This window comes from Alosa alosa, chromosome 1, assembly GCF_017589495.1.
Source record: "Alosa alosa isolate M-15738 ecotype Scorff River chromosome 1, AALO_Geno_1.1, whole genome shotgun sequence".
NCBI lineage: Eukaryota > Metazoa > Chordata > Actinopteri > Clupeiformes > Clupeidae > Alosa > Alosa alosa.
The window spans coordinates 20,258,071-20,280,212 of NC_063189.1; the positions used below are offsets into that span (position 1 = coordinate 20,258,071).

The 22,142-nt window shown below is 39.5% G+C and overlaps 1 protein-coding gene across 1 annotated transcript; it reads left to right on the forward strand.

Moving 5' to 3' along the window:
* The first annotated feature begins 20,056 nt into the window (after positions 1-20,056).
* On the forward strand, positions 20,057-21,391 carry LOC125295790. Its single transcript, XM_048245322.1, has 4 exons — positions 20,057-20,507; positions 20,724-20,856; positions 21,011-21,168; positions 21,379-21,391. The coding sequence occupies exons 1-4, from the start codon at positions 20,143-20,145 to the stop codon at positions 21,389-21,391; spliced, it is 669 nt and encodes a 222-aa protein (XP_048101279.1). The 5' UTR covers positions 20,057-20,142.
* Positions 21,392-22,142: the final 751 nt, after the last annotated feature.

Genomic DNA, 22,142 nt, shown 5'->3' on the forward strand with positions numbered 1-22,142 from the left:
TTAACTACTGTCGCATCCCTTGACATGCCATCTCATTTTCCCTTTCTTTTTCTATTTTTAGCCCCCGACAGCTTTTAAGCATTATCCATCTTTTTCAATAGACGAAAACTCAATACTCGTAGGCTACCTGCTCACTCAGCGCTCACAGCGCCCCCACTCCCTCTTCTATGTCAAAATTCTATGATGGAATCTTATGAGATAGGGCCTACTCTAGCCTGTTAGTCCTCTAAAATGTTATTTAAAATTGAGGAAATGCAAATGAGGATATTATTATTATTATTTTTACCATCGCTTTGGCGCACCCACGGTGCTGCGCCCCTATGCACCGCATATAACGCGCCGCATACCCACTTTTTGTGCCACTGGTTATAGTGTATGTTTCTCTTAAAGGAGAATTCCGGTGTGATTTTGACCTAAAGTGTGTTGAAACATGATACCGAGTATGAATGTATGTCTCATAGCTCATCTCGGCTTGTCCCCTGCACTCACAATGCTACCAACAGTTTTTCGTTGGGGGTGCCTCGGGCATCGGCTTAGCCATGGAAATAAAAGGCTTTGGCTCAAAGTAGCTCCATACTTCATTGGTAGACTTCCGAGGGCCTTGACATTTAAAACGAGACATTGAGAACTTTGAAAAAGCACTGGTAGTTTATTTACAAGACGATTTATACAGACAGTACCTTAAGGAATTTTACCGTTCGACACCATCTTGCATTTAGTCACGATAAGTCGAGCGACGAGTACGAACGAACAGGTATGATAAGGGATCAGATTCCAAAAATAATTCAGTGGAAATGCATGGATTCAGTTGAGGAGCTCTTTTCCAAAACGCTATAAATCCATTTTAATAGTTTTCAGGAAAATTGCATTTTTTACCTTTTTACAAATTTTGTGAATATTCAATTTCTCCTATTAAAATGTTTTGTGGCTCAGTCTGAACATGTTGAACAACTGTTATTAAATCAAACAACAATACTGTTGGTTATAAATTCAAAGTTAATTTTATTTTTTTTCAAAACGCTATAAATCCATCCATTTTTTTCCAAAACGCTATAAATCCATCAATTTTTTTTCAAAACGCTATAAATCAACACATTTAGGCTACAGTAATAGTCATTCAGTGCCAAACCTAAAAAAAAGTAATGATAGTAATATTCAATAAGTTATTTAGTAATACATTCAGAGTCATTTTTAGTAAAGTGTCATACAGTACCTGTAACAAGTAACCAATTTGTCCAACAAATATCCATTAAAAACAATATTAAATATTCAACAATGCATTCAATAGTGCATACATTCAGTAAGGCATACAATTAAGAGTCAAACCTGTAAAACAGTAGGACCATTGTCCACTATACATAAAATAAATCACAGTGTGTGTGAGATATGCTTTGAGTGTGTGAAAGAACAGAGAGACAGCGAGAGAGATAGATAATCTTCATCACTCACATAAAAAGTAGGCCTAATGATAGTAATGATAACAATATTCAATACGCAAATAAGTTTAGTAATACATTCAAAGTCATTTTCTAGTAAAGTGTCAACAAGAACAAATTTGTTCACCACATATGTATGAAAGAATGAATTATTTAACATTTTCAATGTTAAATAATTAATTGAGAGAGAGAGCGTGTTTGTGTGTGTGTGTGTGAGTGAGAGAGAGAGCGTGTTTGTGTGTGTGTGTGTGTGTGTGTGTGAGTGAGAGAGAGAGCGTGTTTGTGTGTGTGTGTGTGTGTGTGTGTGTGTGTGAGTGAGTGAGTGAGTGAGATCACCGATCACTCTTCATCACTCAGGCCTGCATTGTCAGTCACCTGATACAGTGCATCATCATAAAAAGCCCTCACAGCATCAGACACACCCATTGCTCCTAATAGTGCCAGCACATCTCTCTTTTTTGCGGCCTTAACAGAGGTCTGCTTTGGAAGTACTCTGGGTTTCAGCCCACCACTTGCCCCGCTTTAACACACTATGAAAACAATACTCCCCATTGTAAGTAATCTTTACACACCTTGTTGGTACTCAAGTCAAGCATTCGTGCTTCACTGATTTTAAAGCTCCTCTGAGCCTTAACATAGTCTTTTGAGGCTTCCCTGTAATCAAACACGTCCCAGTCTGTGCCATAAACATGAACGTTGCCGAATTGCTGCAGGATGGCGTGGTATTCCTGTGGTAGCAGAATTGTGTCCATTTTCCTGATCTTCTGTTCAATTCTACCAAAGACTCTGTCTGCAGGGAGATAACTGTGCCCCCTTACTGGAAAGGTGTGCTCTATGCCAAGATTGGGGAAAAGCTGCCGAAGTTCCATCAACATGGACACCATGCTCATGTTCTTGTTCTGCCCAAAACAAGAGTCGCTGAACAGCCGAAGCCCCCTGGATCTGCTGACTTTGCCCTGAAGTTGAACCTTGAGGCAGTCATTAAGCGCAGAAGCAATCATATTGCTGTCTTTGCTAGCCTCATTCTCCTGCCACACATACAGATGAACATCATCTTTTGACTGGCAACTGTTCTCGCCTTGGTGCACAACCACACCAAACAGGTACAGATACATCTGTCGTGAGTAATAGGCCTGTCCTATTGCAGTTTTTGGAAGGACCAAGTTTTGAATCATATCAAAACACAGGGTCAAATGACCTTCAACAACCCTGCCTAACATTTCATAAAACACACACACTCTGCGACGATGCAAGATGAATGATGCCGATTCCATCCTCTTCTCTGTGTCAGTAAGGTTTGGGTCTGTAATCCTGATCTTGTACTTGGCACAATCAGCGCATGCATCTGTAGCTGGGTGACCAAAGCCAAGATTGAATTCCTTGGAAAACAGAATAATAGAGGGAATAGCTTGTTTGAGCATGGCTCTGAGCCTCAAAGAGCTCATGCATCTTGTGCACATTCAGGTCACTAGGGAGATACTTGCGGCCTGGTGCTCCTCTCCGACCATAATGGCTGGCCCTGCAGGTGAAAGACTGTATGTGCTCCACAATGAGTTGCCTTCTCCTTGTATGCTCCTCACTGTGTCGTGCACCACCTCTTCTCTCTGGGCGAACCTCAGCAGTCTTGGCATAATATTGAGCCACTCGGGACACACGGTCTTTACTGATGCCTGTGAAAGTAAATTATTTAGATTGTCATATACATTGGAGTATTACCCCCTCCCCCATTTCAGTTTTTCCTTAGCAGGAGTTAGGAATCTCTTTTGCTTAACATACCACCTTTCGCACATATCATGCTGTAACTAGGTTCTTTTATTTTGAGGTGGTTTCCTACCCTTATGCACCCTTCATATTAGGCTACTATGTCATCCAAATTAATTTGTAGATTTTGTACTTTTGCATCACTTCACACAATCTAATAAGACCTTGTCATGGTCAATCTTTACTGTAAATATAGTTATCGCGAGGGGAAAACCTACAAAACGGTAACTAACGTAGGCTAAGTTGTAGGGGAGAACCGCGGCATAATTGTAACACTTTTTTATTTTTCCAATTCAAACTCGATTTAAGACGATAGACTTGAGAGATGTGAAATTTGACCAGAACAGAGTCGTACATGTCTACTCCATGAACGTTGAAACTTAGAATTTAAAAAATATGTGATACTGTAGTTTGTCAGTAATTTAACTTAACAGCGACATGTAGCCTACCTTTGTTACAAATAGGGTTGCAAAGGGGCGGAAAATTTCCAGTAAGTTCCGAAACTTACCATGGGAAGTTAAGTTGGGAAATTTTGGAAATATTCAAAATTGGAAACTTTCATGGAATTAAAGGAAATTATGGGGATTAATGGGAATTTACGGGAATTAACTGGGAATTTTGAGTAATTCATACAAACTGTTTTGCATACAAACATTAACATTTTGTTTCGTAATAAGCAATATGATTTGTATGTTGGTATTTTTCGCTTAGCTTAGCATACAAAGCTAGCTAGCATGCTAGCGGAAATCCCATTCTCTGCCTATGGTTTACTAGCGTGCTAAACTAGCAAAACTGAACTGCCCAAGACACACCACACCACACCACACCACTCATCAACAAAATCCGATTGGTTTGAAAAAAATGTCCCCATGCATATGAACGCACCATAGGTTTCCTTTATGTCTAGCAGCCTATGCCGATTGCTGTGTGCATGTGATTGACATATGTGCAGGGTAGAAATTTGACTGAAATTGTATTAAATCAGGTTGTTTTAACTAATATTAGACTGCAAGATGGGGTTTTGTCCACTACATTAAGTTCCCTGTTATAGACTAACTAGCCATATTAAAAATTCCCAGTTTATTCCCATTAATTCCCGTTTATTCCTGTTAATTCCCATATATTCCCATTAATTCCCATGGAAAGTTTCCAACTTTGAAAATTCCCGGAATTTTGCAACCCTAGTTACAAACTTGACGCAGCCATAAAAAAGTGCGGAACAGTTGTAACAGTATAGCGTCATGAATGTAACAGTGCTAAAATCGTGAATCCTATAACATATTTTAACACAAAACACTGCTGGGTTAAACAAACAGCATCTGTTTTCATTTAAAATCAACAAAAAAAGTCCTACTCACCAAACACTCTGATGAAGGTCGCCTTGCAAACGGGCACTTTCTCCGGGTGACTTGCACAGAAGATTGTACTTGACAGATAAGTTCCGGTCTTTTTGCTTGTTTATGTCCTGGACTTTTGGACGCTTCCTTTTTACTTGTGTGATGTCCAGGAGATGGAGTATGGCCTGGTCCTGGTCAACCTTGTTTGTTTTTTCATACAAATAGTCGAAATTTTTAATTAGATCATCCGGCGACAGCTTCTCGGCCTGACAGAAACCATCGGCCTTTGAGTGTTGACATCCCACTGTTGGTATTAACGCCCCACCTGAGTGACAAGCCTTTTTTTGTTATTTTTTGTGATTTTCTTTTTCCAGTCGGCGTTTTCTACCCCCAGGTGTAGGTCTCACTGGCTCATCAAGGCCATCGAAAGTGTTGATACGGTTTAAAGCACTCATCTCGATGAATGAATGAACATAAATAAAGCTCTGTTCAGAGCGCCGCCATGTTAGATTGCTTATCGCAGTTTGGAAAAGAGCTGCATCTTGCAGTACATTTTAAAAAAGGAAATATAGCGATCTGGCATGAAACATTAAAGGAGCAGTAAATAGGTTCACTACACAGCAAAATTACGTGACAAACTCATTTTTTTTAAAAAATGGCGTTTATCGGTTTTATGGGTCTAAAAAGTGGGCGTGGGCATTTCAGGGCCTTCCCCCACCTAATTTTTTGGGCTCCTTGCATTTTTTTTGTTTTTTAGGGCCTAAATGAACAGAAAAACATTGGCTCAAATGTTAATCATTTTTTTGCAGCCATTTGCCCTAAACTGACCAGACTATGAGAATCTCTGCACCAAAACATTGGGTGCTGAGCTCAATGTTTGCCTTTGAGGAGTTTATGCAGTGGGCCTGCTAAGGGGCCCTCCAACCTGAACTCTGGGCCAAAATGTAACCATTTCTTTTAAAGTAAGTTTTTTTTTTTAGATTCAAGATTAGATTAAATTTAACTTTATTGTCATTTAGCAGAATACAAGTATAGAGCCAATGAAATGCAGCTGACATCCAACCAGAAGTGAAAAAGAAGCATTAAATACCAAAGTGCAGGTTGAGTATAGTATTCTGTGCAGTTATGTAGACAATAGAGATAAAAGAAGCACTTTTGGTTTGGCAGGTTGAGAGTCGGATGGTTCTACAACACTTTCTGGGTCATTTGGTGAGTGCTTCGTCTCCCCATATCGCTTCTCCGCAGAAAAAACGAATATGCAACTTTCTGGACCCGGTCTGGGTAAATCCGGATGTGACTCAGCGGAAGTATCCAATCGTGCCTCGAAAATGTAGTCAGATTGTAGTTTCGAGTGAACATAGGGCGAGCTTTTGAGGAATGGCGTCAAGTGAGATACTCTGAAGACTGCAAAACGGACGCCAACTTGGCTTTGTTGCTGGTGAAGTTATAAGTAGCCTACCCTTGGGTGAACTTCGTCTTTGTAATGTGGTTTGATAGTCTCTTGAACAATGTGTTTGCTCGACTGTTTTATTGTGAGCCCTGTATGTGTTTAGCTTGGATTCTTGATGGCTAGCTCGCTAGCTAGTGGGGGTTAACGTAGCAGTCACTTGCTACCGAAGCTGCAGGAGCTGTGTAGTAAAAAATGCGAGCCCAAATCCGGCGAAAACCCAGAAACAGCGAAGGAATAACCAGACCTGCATAGTGCTACTTTAGTTATGTACAACAGTGAATAAATGAATACAGGTTTTCCTTATTTATTTATTTATTTATACAGCAGATTTTTCATGTTTGTTGACATCATCCACTGGATCCCCACAGGGATGTGTCCTGTCCCCATGTTGTACATCCTATACACCAACAACTGTTGTAGCCATCATGACAATAGGCACATTATCAAGTTTGCAGATGACTCTGTTATTGTCAGCCTACTCCAGTGGTCCCCAAACTACTGCCCGCCACCTCATTTTGGGTGGAAACATGTTCGTGGTATATAGCAACCGGCCCGCACGGGAGTACGACATCGTCAAACTATAACCTCTGCAATTTCCCCCATTCATTCTCTATGGCGAGTCTTAACAGTACACATGTAATACTCTTTTTGTCCACTGGTGGTTATTTTGGCGCTGTTTCGCGTTTGCCATCAAAAACGGAATAAAATGTAGGCCTACCTGCAAACAATGTAAGAGGCCTATGCTGACTGCATCAGTGCTCAAAGTATTGTAAAAGTTTATCAATTAATTGTTAATAACTAACTAACTTCTATTCAAGTCATATTTCTGGGACTTTCTGGGATAATTATTATGACCGCCCGCTAGCTTTTTTTTTTTTTTTCCCTCCGTCATCTACTTCCTGAATTTTTGGTCAACGATACCCGGGACACCGAACCACCGGGGCACATGAAATTTGGTGGGTATGTAGCCCCACTAGACTTTCACGGAAAAATTTAATTTCGTCCCCGGGGCCACTCACCCCTTGCTGGGCCCCCGAACCGCAAAAAGCAGTTTTTCCTAAATAACTACCTGAACCGTGGGCACTGAGGATGAAGATTCTTTTATGGTATGTTGGTCTCAAGGGCCCACATCAACCCTGGCCCATAATCACTCATTTGTGATTTGCACCCCCCGTAAAAAAATGAAAATGCAATATTATTCGGTTTAATCGCCCTATCTTCAGTTAAGATGTTCAGAACTGCACCAAATTTTATGTGTATGATTGACCTGGCATTCTCTGGGGGTATGCCAAGTTTCGTAGAATTTCATCCATGGGGGGGTCTAAAAGAAGTTAGGTTATGTGTACATTTAGTGACTGTACACTCGTTGGCCTGTAGATGGCGGTGCACACATACACACATGCACACACACACAGGCACCCACATACACATACATCGGTATTAGAACGGCCGATACATAATTACAAATTCAGTAGGATTAAAAGAAAGCCAAAAAATAAATATTCATCATCATCGTCATGGCTGCATTTCCAGTATTGGCGATAAGTAGTCGTTTGTCCACTAGATGGCGCATTGTTGCAGTGAGACGTAATTTTGTTGGAAGTTAAAAGTGGGTTGGAAAAACAATAGACGCTTCCTACAAGGACTATAGTTTACCGCAGAGAACGTCCCATTTCCCATTTCTTCCCATTTCTTCTTGAAGCCGAAATAAATCTGAGGATGTTTATCGGACATGCTTGGTTTTTACTGCAGGTATGTTAATCTTATAATATCAATAAGGACCTAGGTAATGTTACCGTTAGCGTTGGTTGAGTGATGGAGGCCAATTTGATTGATTGCATTTGTAGAAACCTATAAATGCGGTTATACCAAGCAAATTGATAGCAGCACTGTAATTGTATCTTTCGACTGTCATTTGTTGCACGTGCTACAAAAATCATTCTGTGCAATGGAAGATTTACCAACGTTACACCGGGTCTAATACAGTTTTGCCTATACGCGTGAGACTGAGAGGCCTGTTTTTTTGTTTTAAGTCGTGCAGCAGGGTGTGAGAGGGGAATCGATGTGCTTTGATTCCAGCTTGGTAGTTGTAGTCTGTGAAATTAAAAAAAACGCAGTGTGAAGTATCCAAACAATGACACCTTCATTTCATTATGGCTGCTTTAGCAACACACCTTAAGCTACTGTGTAGTGGGTCCCATTTAGAAGTGGCTACTTCATTCGCTTTCCTTGACTCATGGAGCTGCGTGAATTTTATTACAACTTTTCGCCAATGATATGGCAGTTTAAGTCCCATTGATACTGTAAAGCGTAAGCCATTGGTTTCCAAAGGAGATTTTATTTGTGTCGCCAGCATAGCCTATTGACAATTTATGTTGTAAATAGGCCTACCTTATAAGCCTACCTGTAGCTTAGGGAAGCTAACAGCTTTCCATTAGGATCTAGTTTGTTAGTTACAGTTTTGTCATAACTCCCTGATGCATTTTTGCATTTAGAATAGCCAGAGCGTGGATATCTCAGTCGGAAAATTAAACAATATCGGGTGCCTATGGACTAGGCTGGGTAAACCCAGCCTGATCTGCCCGCTATTTATTTTTTGATTTCTTAAAAGATTAAGCTTGGTCTGGTGAAAGCCAGACTAGCCATGGACCTCAGTTACACAATGCAAGGGAACATGAATCGGCCTATATTTGCACAAACAATAACGGACAACAGCTCTTGGCCCATTAAAATCTATTCACCTTTTCAGCACCAGTAGGCTACTTTCTGTGTAGCCACACACACACACTCAGGCATGCCAAACAAGCATACACACAAGTTTCAAGAGTGGGGGATGGAGTAAAATATGGAGACAAATTGAAGTGTGATTTATTTTCGTGGAACGGATGTACAGGACTGAGCGGCGGTCATATTTTGTACTGCTATGCGGTACATCTAGTTTCTATTTTGTATTCACTCGTTCAAATGTTCATAGGCCTACAAAGAGGTCACAAGTTCAGGTGAGTGTGTCAGGTCAAGTTAGAATGGTGGTCATTTCAGACCACTTCAGCGCTTAATAAAATTCTCATAGTTTGAGAACTTTACATTTTCAGAGTTTTTTTTTTTTTTTTAAATTGGTGTTTACAACATAGAAGACAGACAAGTAAACAACGGTAATGAAAACAAACAAACAAACAACTAAAATCATACACAAACAAACAAAAAAGCATACATATTTTAGCTATATAACCCAGTCATTTTCATATTTAAGCTGTAAATTAACTCCATGACAGCCAGAACCAGCGACGGATCATGGCTTGTGCCAAGTGTGCACGTGCACACGTGCACAGGGGCCCTCAGCCAATGGGGGCCCTCGGATTAAAAAAAAAATCCCATGAATTTAGGCTAGATTATGCCTGGTGCTTCTGTCTGTTAATTTGCGGCACAACTGAATGGTGTTATGGAACCGCGGACCGAAAGAAAAATAAACTAAATGTTTTCCTGATCAATAAATACTTCTTAATTCATAAAATATAGAGGCGTAAGATTAGGTGGAAGTGGTAGTCTATGAGTGCTCATTTTAATGTGTATGCGTGTTTGCGAAAGTGAAACTGACCCACTCGTGGGTAGGTGAATGAAGTGGATTCCTGCAATGTTCATGAAAACAGCATAGCGATTGGATAGCCTAATAAATCGCGACTTGTTGTAGGCCTAACAGTAGCTTATATCGTAGCAAATAGCCTATGGCGATGCCGATGACAGATAGGCCTACACTTATTTCACTCGTCTCGCTGGAGTGAGCGCATAATGTGGGCTGTTGCGCAAAGAAATTAATTAGGGAGATGATCTGCATCTCCATTTACCAAACGCTATAGTTTTGCCAACATCTCCACTGTTAACGTGAAATATGTCTCCATGCAAGGTAGTGTCAAGCAGCAGTGAAGTGAAAACCTTATCATGCAGGTAGCCAATGTTCACGTCACCTGAGTCAGACAGAAAACGGGCCCTGCTTGCTCTGTTAAAGTTTGTATGCCCCTTCCAAACTGCGTTAAAAGGGTATTTAACAGCCAGAATTTTGAAAGTTTCCAGGGGGAGACACCCCCGAACCCCCTGTAATATGATCAGCACCACCTCTCACAAAATACTATCAACGTCCCTGCTACCGGTCCGTCAGATATGACAACTGTGTCCGGTCCGTTTAGTGAAAAATGTTGCTGTAGACTGTTTGGACAGCAAAGGGAGATTACAGCCTAATAATAAAAACAGCTGCTGGAATTCATTTCTGTGTGTGCCTGAGTTATAATATATGACATAATGTACTACATTTTCATTGTGTGCAACTGTGCACCAGCCTGCACAGCTACAGCAAAGAGAGAAGCGCTGGCTGCACGCGCAAACGTGCGTCGCGGTCAGGGGGAGGGGGGGCCTTTTTTGATATTGTGCACAGGGGCCCATATTTGTTTAATCCGTCCCTGGCCAGAACAGAAAAATAGCAGAGTATGACACATTGTGGCAACAGATAGATTCTTATCCATAAATATCAGAATAAAAAAAAATGAAAATAAAAAAATGATTGATCTTTATCCCATTTTTTTGTGATAGCTATTTTCTCCAATCATCTGATTGTGGTTTTCTTTTCTTTTTTATCATGTTCTTAGTCATTAAATAATGGTGTTTTAGAAACATGATGAATGGTTCCAATGTAATGCATTTTTCTTTAAATAAACATTTTTCCAAGGAGCACAATAATGTTTAACAGCATATTTTGTTCTTCCTGCAAACCCCAAATTATATTGATTGTTGTTATTGGTAAGTCATTTCCTTGCTCAGACAGCCAAGCTGCCACCTTGCGCCAGAAAAGCATGACATCTGGACAGTACCAAAACAAATGCATGGTGTCTTCCTCTTCTTCACCATATATGTGATATCTACACATATTGTCTTCATTTATTCTCCAAATCTTTAGCATTTTCTTTGTTGGTAGAATCTTGTAGAAAATTTTAACTTGAAAGGCCCATACATATGTTGAACAGGATGATTTGTACAGATTCTTAAAGACATCTAACCAAGGAAGTGGAGTATCAAAAATACTTTCCCAATAGTCTTGAAAATAATATGGAGAAATTGCAGTATTTAAAAAAAAAAAAAAAAAAAAAAAAAGGGGTACATGTCAAAATTTACTTTTTTATGCCCCAACCATTTATAATTGTTAATAGCCGGACGGCAGACACCTAGGTTTGCATTTGAATCAAGTAGTGTTATTTTCCAAGATAAAGGGATTGCTGATAACAACTGTAGATACCGTAGTTTTGGACAAAAGTCTCCATATATTGAAGCAAAGGTCATTTACAAAAAGTACATTATTATCTAAAAATGACTGCCAATATACAGGTTTTTTATCTATGCAGATATTGGAATTAAGCCACAATATCTGTTGTTTAATCGCTAATGTGTTATTTGGCGTAGAGAACTGAAAGCAAAACCACATAGACAAAGAGTTTCTGAAAAAAAGGGAAAGATTAGGGAAAATTTGGTTCAGGGTTACTTTTGATTCCTGGCCTAGCTGGAAAAATGGATATAACTTACCTACTGATGTGCCACATTGAGCTATGAATAATTTAGATGAAAACCAGTGTTGATTATTATATAATCGTTGAATCCAAGCACCTTTTAAGGCCATATCCAGTGTCACAAGGTTCTTTAGTCCTAAACCTCCATTGTCACATGTATTATACACATATTTGCGTTTTATTTGATCAGTTTTACCATTCCAGATTAAATTAAAAATTACTTTTTCGTATGTTTTTATGAACATTGTATCAGGTGAAGGTAAGGCTTGCAATAAGTATGTAAATTGTGACGGTATTAATGAATTAATTACCGTTACCTTTCCAAATATTGAGAGATATTTACCTCTCCAGGCCTGAAGTATCTTATTCATTTTCTGAAATTTTAGCTCAAAATTGATCTTTACAAGGAGTTTTTTATCTTCTGGTATATATATCCCTAAAAGATCCATCTGAACATTTTATAGGCACCTTACAGGAAATATGATTTAAATTTTGTAGCGATCCAATTCTAAGAATAGAGCATTTGTCGTAATTTGGTTTTAATCCCGAAAGTAAAGCAAAGGATCAGTTCTGCGATAAGAGAGTTTAATGACAGAACATCTGGTTTAATATAAAATGAAGCATCATCAGCATAAAAGGAAGACTTTGATTCTAACCCATTTATTTCTAATCCTTTAATAGTTGTATTATTTCTTATTCTAATGGCCAGCATTTCAATTGAAAGAATAAATAGATATGCTGAAAGGGGGCAGCCTTGCCTCACTCCTTTTGGATAGGGTATAATTGTATCAGAAATGTGCCCATTATTAATTATTTTACTACAAGGATTTTGATACAACACATGAGTCCATTTAATAAAGCGCTCACCAAAGTTAAACACATTTAGACATTGATATATAAAATTCCAATTTATTGTATCAAATGCCTTCTCAAAGTCAGCTATGAATATCAGGCCGGGCAATTTTTCTTTATCATAATAATCCATTATTTCAAGCAGGCGTCTGATGTCATCACCTATAAAGCGTCCTTTTAAAAAAACAGTTTAATCAGGATGTATTAAGTCCTGAATGACTTTAGTCTAAGTGCTAAACATTTGGCCAAAAAACGTGCATCACAACATAAGAGTGTAAGAGGTCTCCAATTTTTTAATTTCACAGGGTCTTTTTCCTGGCCCTCTGCATCATGTTTCAAAAGTAATGAAATTAAACCTTCTTTCTGAGTATTTGATTGACAATCAATCTCAAAAGAATAGTTATAGCATGCCAACAAAGGGACTTTAATTTCAATAAAGAATATTTTGTATACCTCCACTGGTATTCCATCTAGACCTGGTGCTTTTCCATTTTGAAAGGAACAAATGGCATCATATAACTCTCCCTCAGTAATAAGACCTTCACATAATTTTTGTTGAGCATTGGTAAGTTCTGGGTGGGGATACATTTCCATATGCTCAGCCAGTGAAAGATGAGATGAATGATGTGCCTCTTCGTTAAAAATCCCATTATAATACTCCATCAATGTTTTCAAGATGCCATTAGTTGAAATAACATTTGTTCCATCATCTTTCAAAATGATTGATATATTCTTTCTGGGATAATTTCTATTTTGAAGTTGCAGAAAATACTTATTACATTTTTCATCCCGTTCCATCCATTTAGCTTTACTTCTATATATAATTCCTTTGATTTTATTCTGATAGAAAAAGAATTAGAGAGATTCTAAGTCTAATATTTGGAGATCTTGTTCAATGCAATCAGATCTATTTGCATCCAAGCGATTTTTAATGTTTTGCACCTCATTTAATACAATTCTTTCTCTGTTACAGGTTTGTTTGTACTTCCATGAGGAGAACTTTATAGCATGGCCTCGAAAAGCACATTTGAATGTATCCCATACAATATGTGGATTTGCTGAGTCAATGTTAAAAAGAAAAAAATCTGAGATAAATTGCTTTGTTTTAACAATTACATTTCCATCTTCTAACAATGATTGATTAAATTTCCAATAGCTTTTACCCCTGTCAGTGTCTGCAAACTTAAATTTTAATATAATAAGATGATGATCAGATCTAAATCTTTCCGCAATTATTACTTGAATAGCTTTTGCTATAAGAGAGAAAGAAATCAAGAAAAGGTCTATTCTACTTGCAGAAGCATTCAGCCGCCAAGTATATCTAATGAAATCTGGATTTTTTTTAATCTCCAAACATCAAAAAGATCCATTGCAGACATCATAGATGTAAGAGCATGTCTTTTCTGTCCATAACAGTCCCTGTCTAGCCTGACGAGCCAGACCCACATTAAAATGTAGGGTCTGGGCACTCACCGTTCGCAGTGCTCAGTCCGAGGGTCGGGATAATCAGTTTCAAATTCCCTCTGCAAGCAATAGGACAGCGGCAGGGCTATGAGTCCCATGCGTTTCCCACCAGCGGAGCTAGTTCAAACGTTTGCCAACTTTAATAAAAGCTTAACTCGTGTCACACTGTTCGCCAGCAGCAACATCCATCTTATTTGTTTTCAAGTAGCAGGGAATTCAAGCCAAACCGTTGCAACTCTGCCATCAATCATTATGTTAAGCCCACCTAACGACTCTATACACGATTTCATTGGCCTGATTACGTTTCGATTTCTGGAGCTAACAAGCCAACGGAGAGTTGCTAGACTAGCCGCTAGGGGCGCGTCTAGATTTCTAGGCTAGTCCCTGCCCTCTCCAGCCCTGTCTTTAGAAGGTTGGAGGGCAATATTATAGTCTCCAGCTTGAATGACAGGAATATCATAATTTCTAATCATATTATAAACATCAAAAAAAGTTGGATCATTATCATTTGGAGCATAAATATTGGCCAAACAGAAACGTTTACTTTCAATTTCAACATCTAAAATAATTATACTACCATCCATATCACGTTCTATTTTATGCACACAAGTTTCAAGATGCTTTCTAAACAATATCAATACTCCTTTTTGGTTTCTTGCTCCATGATTAAAGTAAATAGACCCCTTCCATTTTCGTCTCTCGTCAACATCCTGAGTAGAATGACATTCTTGTAAACAAATTATATCCAAATCCTTTTTTTCAGCTAACCAAGTAAATATTTCACTTCTTTTCGTGTCATTAGCCAGTCCATTACAATTATAGCTGGCAATACACAGGGATTCAAGGCTCATAATGCTTTAAATCATTAATTAGCTTTCCTGCCATTAGAGTTTTATTATTCTTAGTGGCCTTATTCTGAAAACGAAATGTTATGTATGCACAAACAAACAGAAAACAAAACACAAGAAAAAACAAAAAAGAATTAAAAGGAACATACCATACCATTGACATATTAAAAGACCACAGAGTAGGCCATGTCAGTCAGTGGCAACAATAACAAAACTTATTCCAGGGAGATCAATTCAAATTAATTTCGATTCACCTTAATTTAGGCTAAGTTATCATCATCATTCGGCTCCAATAAAAAGGTGTGATTGTTATGTCTTTGTATAATTCGCCGTCGATATAGAGTGTATCAGCAACAAGTCTTACCCTGCCCTTTTCTTTTTTGTCCTTTTTCTCTTCTTTAAATATGGGAAGTTAGTGCTTTGCGTCTGTCCACAATCTCCACAGGGTACTGCTGGTTAATGCCAAAGTGTTTCCCCTTAAGCTTTGGCCCTAGCCCGAAGACCATCTCTCTGTACGTGTACTGCTCGAAGCAGGCGATGATGGCTCTTGGTTTGGCCTGCTCCGCCACCGCCGCAGCATTCGAATAGGAACTTTTCTTGGGTCTTGCTGGTCCGAGTCTGTGCACTCTGAGGAAAGCAATCCGCTGAACAATCTCTTCCTTGATACCCAGCTCGTTGGTAAAAAAGGCTTTGAGCACATCTCTCACATTCTCATCCTTCTTCTCGGGGATAGGCTACCGCTGAATATCAAGTTGTCTCGCATTGACCGCGTGGTCATCTCCAGCATTTTCTCCTTCAGCTTGAGGTTTTCCCTGGTAACATCTCTGACAGACCTCTGCACCTTCTTAACCTTTTCTTTCACAGACTGAAGATCCTTGCGTGTCTGCTCCAGTGATATCCCATTTGCAATCACAGTCTCTTTTAAAGCTTTGATATCGTCCGACATTGAGTCCAACTTGTCAAGTTTTTTTAATTTCTCATTTATATCGCTCAAGATTCCCTCCATATCTGGCGTAAGTGAAAAAGAATTATCCGGACTGCTGTCTAATTCCGAGTTAGGTCGTTTGTTTGGGGGCTCAGATTTTTTTTTGTTTGAAACTCCGGGCGTCTCTGTTGCGTCAGACGCCATCAATCAAACAATCGGATCCAAAGTGTGCCACTGGAGCGTGACGCCAACTTAAATTTGGCCCATTCAAAATCACAAAAGTTTCTTAATTGAATTCTACCTTCAATCCGCGAAAAAATACTTATAACTCTCCCATATTTTAATAAAGTTTGCCACCCGACATCACCTGCTGCTCACTCACTCGCGCATGCTCACAATCCATTTTCAGAGTTCACACATTTTTAATAAAATATACTTTGGGGAATGCAAAAGTCTTTTTATTAGTATTATTTAATTTGAGTTACGTTTTACACTGATATGGCATGATGGCAATATAAACACAGCTAACAATGGTATTAAATTGCAATAGCCTATAGATTAAATGTAATGGAATATTCAACTAAGGTAGACTGCTGTTGTTCACAGCACTAAGCTATTTATGGTTACTGATATACTCCGAGTCTCTGGCCCTCTCTTAGAGCCAGGCATAGTAATCTGGCCCTCGGAAGAAAAAGTTTGGGGACCACTGGCCTACTCAGTGCACATGAAAATTATCATGGTCCAGTGATTGATGATTTTATTACCTGGTGTGAGAATGCTTTCCTTCATCTTAACATCACAAAAACTAAGGATATGTCAATTGATTCCAGACGTCCTCCCAATGCCCCCTGTAGTGTTATCAAGGGCCAGGACATACGTAGACATGATGCCATACTACAAATAGCTGGGCACCGTCTTAAATTCTACCTGAACACTGCTGTGTGTAAGAGAAACCAACAACGACTCTTTGCACTCAGGAAACTTGCCAAATTCGAGGACAAAACATTAATGATTTTGTTTTACAGAGCTTTTATTGAGGCTGTCCTGGCATTTTCTATCATCTGCTGATATGGAAACCTCACTATCAAGGACAAAAATGCACTTTTAAAAATGGTAAATATGGCCAGCAAGATAGTGGGTGTGAAGTTAAGTAGCATTACACAAAAGAGTGGATCCACCGCGCTTCTGCAGCATCACATCTGGTGCATCAGACGAAGAGCGGACCGTGTAGATATACTGGAAGTAAAAATTCGGAGCAGCACAGATGTAGTAATAGCTATAAACTTTATGCTGCTCCGATTTTTACTTCCAGTATATCTACACGTTCATTAGCATTACTTTAAACAAACAGATGTTTAAAAAAGCCATGTCTGTTTGCAAGGACACCACTCACCCTCTGTATGGAGAACATGGCTCTTAAAGAAGCCCTATGCAACAATTTTAGCAAAAATTACCTTAATTATGCAGGTTGAGAGTCGTTCTGATGGTTCTACAACACTTTTGGGTCGTTTGGTGGGTGCTTCGTGTCCCCCTAGTGCTTCTCCGCGGAAAAACCGAATATGCAACTTTCTGGTCGCGGTCAGAATACATCCGGATGTAACTCAGCGGAAGTATCCATTCTCGCCTCGAAAATGTAGTCAGATTGTAGTTTCTAAGAAGACTGCAAAACGGACCCCGACTTGCTGTTGAAATTGTAAGTAGCCTACCCTTGGGTGAAGTTCGTTTTTGTAATGTGGTTTGATAGTCTCTTGAACAATGTGTTTGCTCGAATGTTTTATTGTGAGCCCTGTATGTGTTTAGCTTGGTTTCTTGATGGCTAGCTCGCTAGTTAGTGGGGGTTTAGGAAGCTGCAGGGAGAGCTATGTCGTGAAAAATGCAAGCCCAAATCAGGCGAAAACCTAGAAACAGCAAAGGAATAACCAGACCTGCATAGGGCTTCTTTAACATTAGCTAACTAGGAGGGTCTTTTGAAAAAATAAATCACAGATTTTTTTATACTACAGCCTAATAGAGCAAGATAAAACAAAAAAAAAATTCATCACATCACATACCATGATATGCCAGTTAAAGGGTTTTAAACACAGATACAAAAACTGTTTTATTCCTCTTTCTATTCAGGCAATCAACTATATATAAGTATATATACTTTTTTGATCCTGTGAGGGAAATTTGGTCTCTGCATTTAACCCAATCGGTGAATTACACAAACAGCACAGTGAACACACAGTGAGGTGAAGCACACACTAATCCCGGCGCAGTGAGCTGCCTGCTTCAACGGTGGCGCTCGGGGAGCAGTGAGGGGTTAGATGCTTTGCTCAAGGGTACTTCAGCTGCGGCCCACTGGTCGGGGCTCGAACCGGCAACCCTCCGGTTACAAGTCCAGAGTGCTAACCAGTGGGCCACGGCTGCCCCTACTCAGCTAAGAGTCTCTGCTAAGAGGAGGTGATAGCCCATGTATATATAGTGACCCCCCTTTATTTATCTTTATTATTATTATTATTATTATTATTATTATTATTATTATTAACCCATTTAAGCCCATAATTTTCCCAGACATGCAAATATGCAAATCATGTGTTATTAGCAACCCTTTGAAATAATCAAGAATTATTATTTTTTTAAAAATGTAGAAAAGTAGATGGAAAAAGTGTGTTTTATTATCGGTCACAATTGTGACCGGGGATAATATGCGTATACTCAATTAAAGGTTGCTCAAATAGTTTTTTTGTTAAAATAAGGGTATTCTGACAGGACTTTCCACACTGATATGAACACTGAGACAATGGCAACAATATGAAAAATATGTTAACATTGTTTATTTACCAGGAGCTTCGGCTCGGTAAAATAGAACCCTGAGGGTGTATGCCTGTACGCGCGAGTGTATGTTTGCATGTAACTGTGAGAGTTAGTGTATTGTGACACCCCAGCTGGTCAGTGCTGGATCTTGTCGCGCTTCTTGCTCTTTGTCTGTGTTGGCTCTGCTGCTGTTCTGTGTGTGGCCTACAGGGAGAATGGCGTGGGCTAATTGTGCCAACCGATTAGGGCAGGATATAAGCGGGTCCCGGGAGCCTGCTTCAATCTCTCTCTCTCTCTCTCTCCCTCTCCGCTTCCGCTGACTGCTGGTTCCAGAGTTGCGGGGTGCTGTCGTTGCGCCCTGTTCTTTTCTTTTGGTTTTGCACTTCACCTCACTATGCTGACATACACTACAGTCTTGCTTTACTCTTCATTCACTGACTTTTGTACATAGTTCATTTATTTAATAAATATCTTCTTAATTTTGAGCAGCGTGTGGTCTCCCCTTTTATGTTGTGTTTGCCTTGAGCCGGGCAGGCACAACAGTATGGTGTGTGTGCGTGTATCTGCATGGGGTGTGAGAGTTAGTGTACATATTGTGTGTTTGTCTGTGTGTGTGAATATGTGTGTGTGTGTGTGAATATGTGTATGTGTGTGTGTCTGTGTATATGGTGTGTGTGTGTGTATCTGCATGGGGTGTGAGAGTTAGTGTGCATATTGTGTGTGTGTGTGTGTGTGTGTGAATATGTGTATGTCTGTGTGTGTGTGTGTTCCTTTTTTATGTGATACATTCCTGCTGTACACAAATTGCACTTTTGGGACAAAGAACATAATGAACTGAACAAAGTTTACCCGACTGCTGTTCCAGTTGTTCAGGTTCTTCTTCTGTCTCTCATGCCCTTATAGCAGGGGTCTCAAACACCCGGCCCGCGGGCCAAATCCGGCCCGCGTCCTGCCCAATTCCGGAATTTTTTTTAATGTTTTTATTTATTTTATAATTTGTATTAATATTTATTTTATCATTATTTTATTTATAAGCTAAGGTTGCTAGCACAGGTGTCTAAAACTAGATAAAAACACTTGCACTTTCTGTTTGCAGTTTTGTGTGGTATTTGAAAAAAAGAACATTGTATTTTCAGATATAGCCGGCCCTCCAATCAGATGACGTTGGTAGAATTGGCCCCCAGCTCATTTGAGTTTGAGACCCCTGCCTTATAGGGTAATTCCGTTCCATTGGCCTATAGGCCTATCGCCTTTGACTGGCTGGCTACGGGTATGCACAAACATGTCCTTTAAACCACCCTTAACGTTCATTTTTAAAACTGTGAAATATCCAGGGGGTGTGGCTTACCATGCTGCAGCCAAAAGCATCAGGCACCAGGCAATCTTCAACAGAAATGCACTCTTCTGACAGTATGGAATGGAAACTTGCACTGTTGGCTCACCTTGGCTGAAATGCTGATTGGCTTTGCATTTATAACAGAGTATTTCCTTAGTTTCTTTCAACAGGGCATCTGTATTTTCCTCAAATATTTTATGAAATATTTTTTCAAATGATACAATTCTAACTCAGAATTCGCTACTTGCACTCGGCTTTGTTACGTATTTACGTCTTAAGCTTTCATAGTTTCCCAACCCAGCCCGATCTGCGACGAAGGTGGGTGGCAAACATTCGTCGGGATAGTTTTAATATAACATCCCACACTAAGGTCTGCAGCAGACACTTCATGGAAAGCGACCTAGTTGAGCCAAAAGAAGGAGGTCGAAGACGTCTGGCTAAAGGAGCAATACCTATGCTCTTTGAGTGGAATGCCTACAGGCTCACAACACGACCCAGTGTGTGGGAGAGGAGAGAAAGGCCAGAGGAACCGGAGTTATCTCTTCCTTTAGAGTCAGACACCGAAGTGTCAGCCGATCATGATTACTGTGCTATTCCAGAGCCGTCGTCTTTAGATTTGAGCTGTGCGGCAAACGAGGATTTGGCATGTGAAGTGGAGGAGTTAAAAAAGCAGCTGCAAGAATTACGGCTGCAGCGAAATTTCGGACTGCAGCGGTTTGCAGGATCCGATGAGGATATACGGTTTTACACTAGGTAGGCTAGAAGCTATGCAGATTGCAAATATTTTCAGTCTTCTGGTACCGATGGCAGGCATAATAACGTCCTCCTTTCCTTTAACCCCCACCCTACAAAAACCTCAACAGAGGATAAACATACACTAGGCCAATTAGTTTAGGCCTATTCGTCTATAAAAATTATAAAGTACATATTTACATGTAAAATCAATCAAATGTATTTTTGCTCCACTAGATTCCCAAGTTATGATCATTCAATGGCCTTCTGGTGGCTCACTGAGCCATCAGTCCACAAAATGGTTAGAATCACAAGAGCCAGAGCAGCAGCTAAGAAAAATGAAGAGGTGACCCGTTCATGTGTGTCAGGGGTAGGTGTCAGAGTTAGCTTTAATAGCTAGGCTATAAACACTATGTATTATTATTATTATTATTATTATTATTATTATTATTATTATTATGTTAAGTCAGCCATTTGGGTTTGTGGATTGAGACAAATTTACAATATGTCTATCAAATCCACAGAGGCAGGTACTGCAGCCAATAGATGAGTTCTTCCTATTCCTTGTCCATCTTTCTGTTGGTCTGAAGGAGAGAGACTTAGGACATCGGTTTGGAATTCATTCCTCGACAGTCAGCAGAGTAGTGTCATCATGGACAAACTACCTATACACCCTCCTTGGGTCTGTATGCATTTGGCTGTCACCTGAGGAAGTTAAGGCAAATCTCCCAGCAGTTTTCAGCGACTTCCCTGACACACAGGTGATCATAGATTGCACTGAATTTAAATGCCAGACTCCGTCCTCACTGTTGCTGCAGAGTGAAATGTACTCACGCTACAAAAGTCATTGCTCCACATGGTGCAGTGACTTTTGTCTCCTCATTATATGCAGGGTCAGTGAGTGATAAAGAGTTGTTCAAAAGATCAGGGCTAGCAGAGCTACATACAGAGGAGATGGCAGTGATGGTGGACAAGGGTTTCTTAATTAGCGACTGTGTGAATTGCAAGGTGTACTGTCCACCATTTTTGTCCAGGAAGAGTCAGATGCCTACACATCATGTAATTGCAACACAAGCCATAGCACGTCTCAGAGTACACGTGGAAAGAGTAATCAGGAGGATCAAAGAAAACAAGTTCTTCGATGGCATCATTCCACTAACTCAGACTGTAAATATCAGCCAAATGTTCACAGTGGCATGTCTGTTATCTAATTATCAGAACAAGGCATTAGTGAAGGCCTGGCTTAAATAAATAACTACATATCATGTCAACACAGAAATAATATTACTTGTACATACATTTTAATGTAAAATTAGATACATCACAATAGTATAACATACATTAGTTCAAAAGTAAAACAGTGGGTACTCTACGCATGAATATCACATAAATAAAAAAAAATTTTCTCTGAAATTGCAAAACTACCTACCTAATATATATACATTATTTATTGTTTACAAAAAAAATCTATAACACATTTGAACCATATTTTTGTCCATCATGTCTTTGACTCAATAATTAGTGTTATTTTTTAGGAGTGGATTATACAGAGGCAGTGACAGTACATTACAACAATCAATAGGGTCCTTTGTATAGATTTGTAAAAATGAACAGTCATTAAACCCCTTTGTATAGATTTGTAAAAATGAACAACTC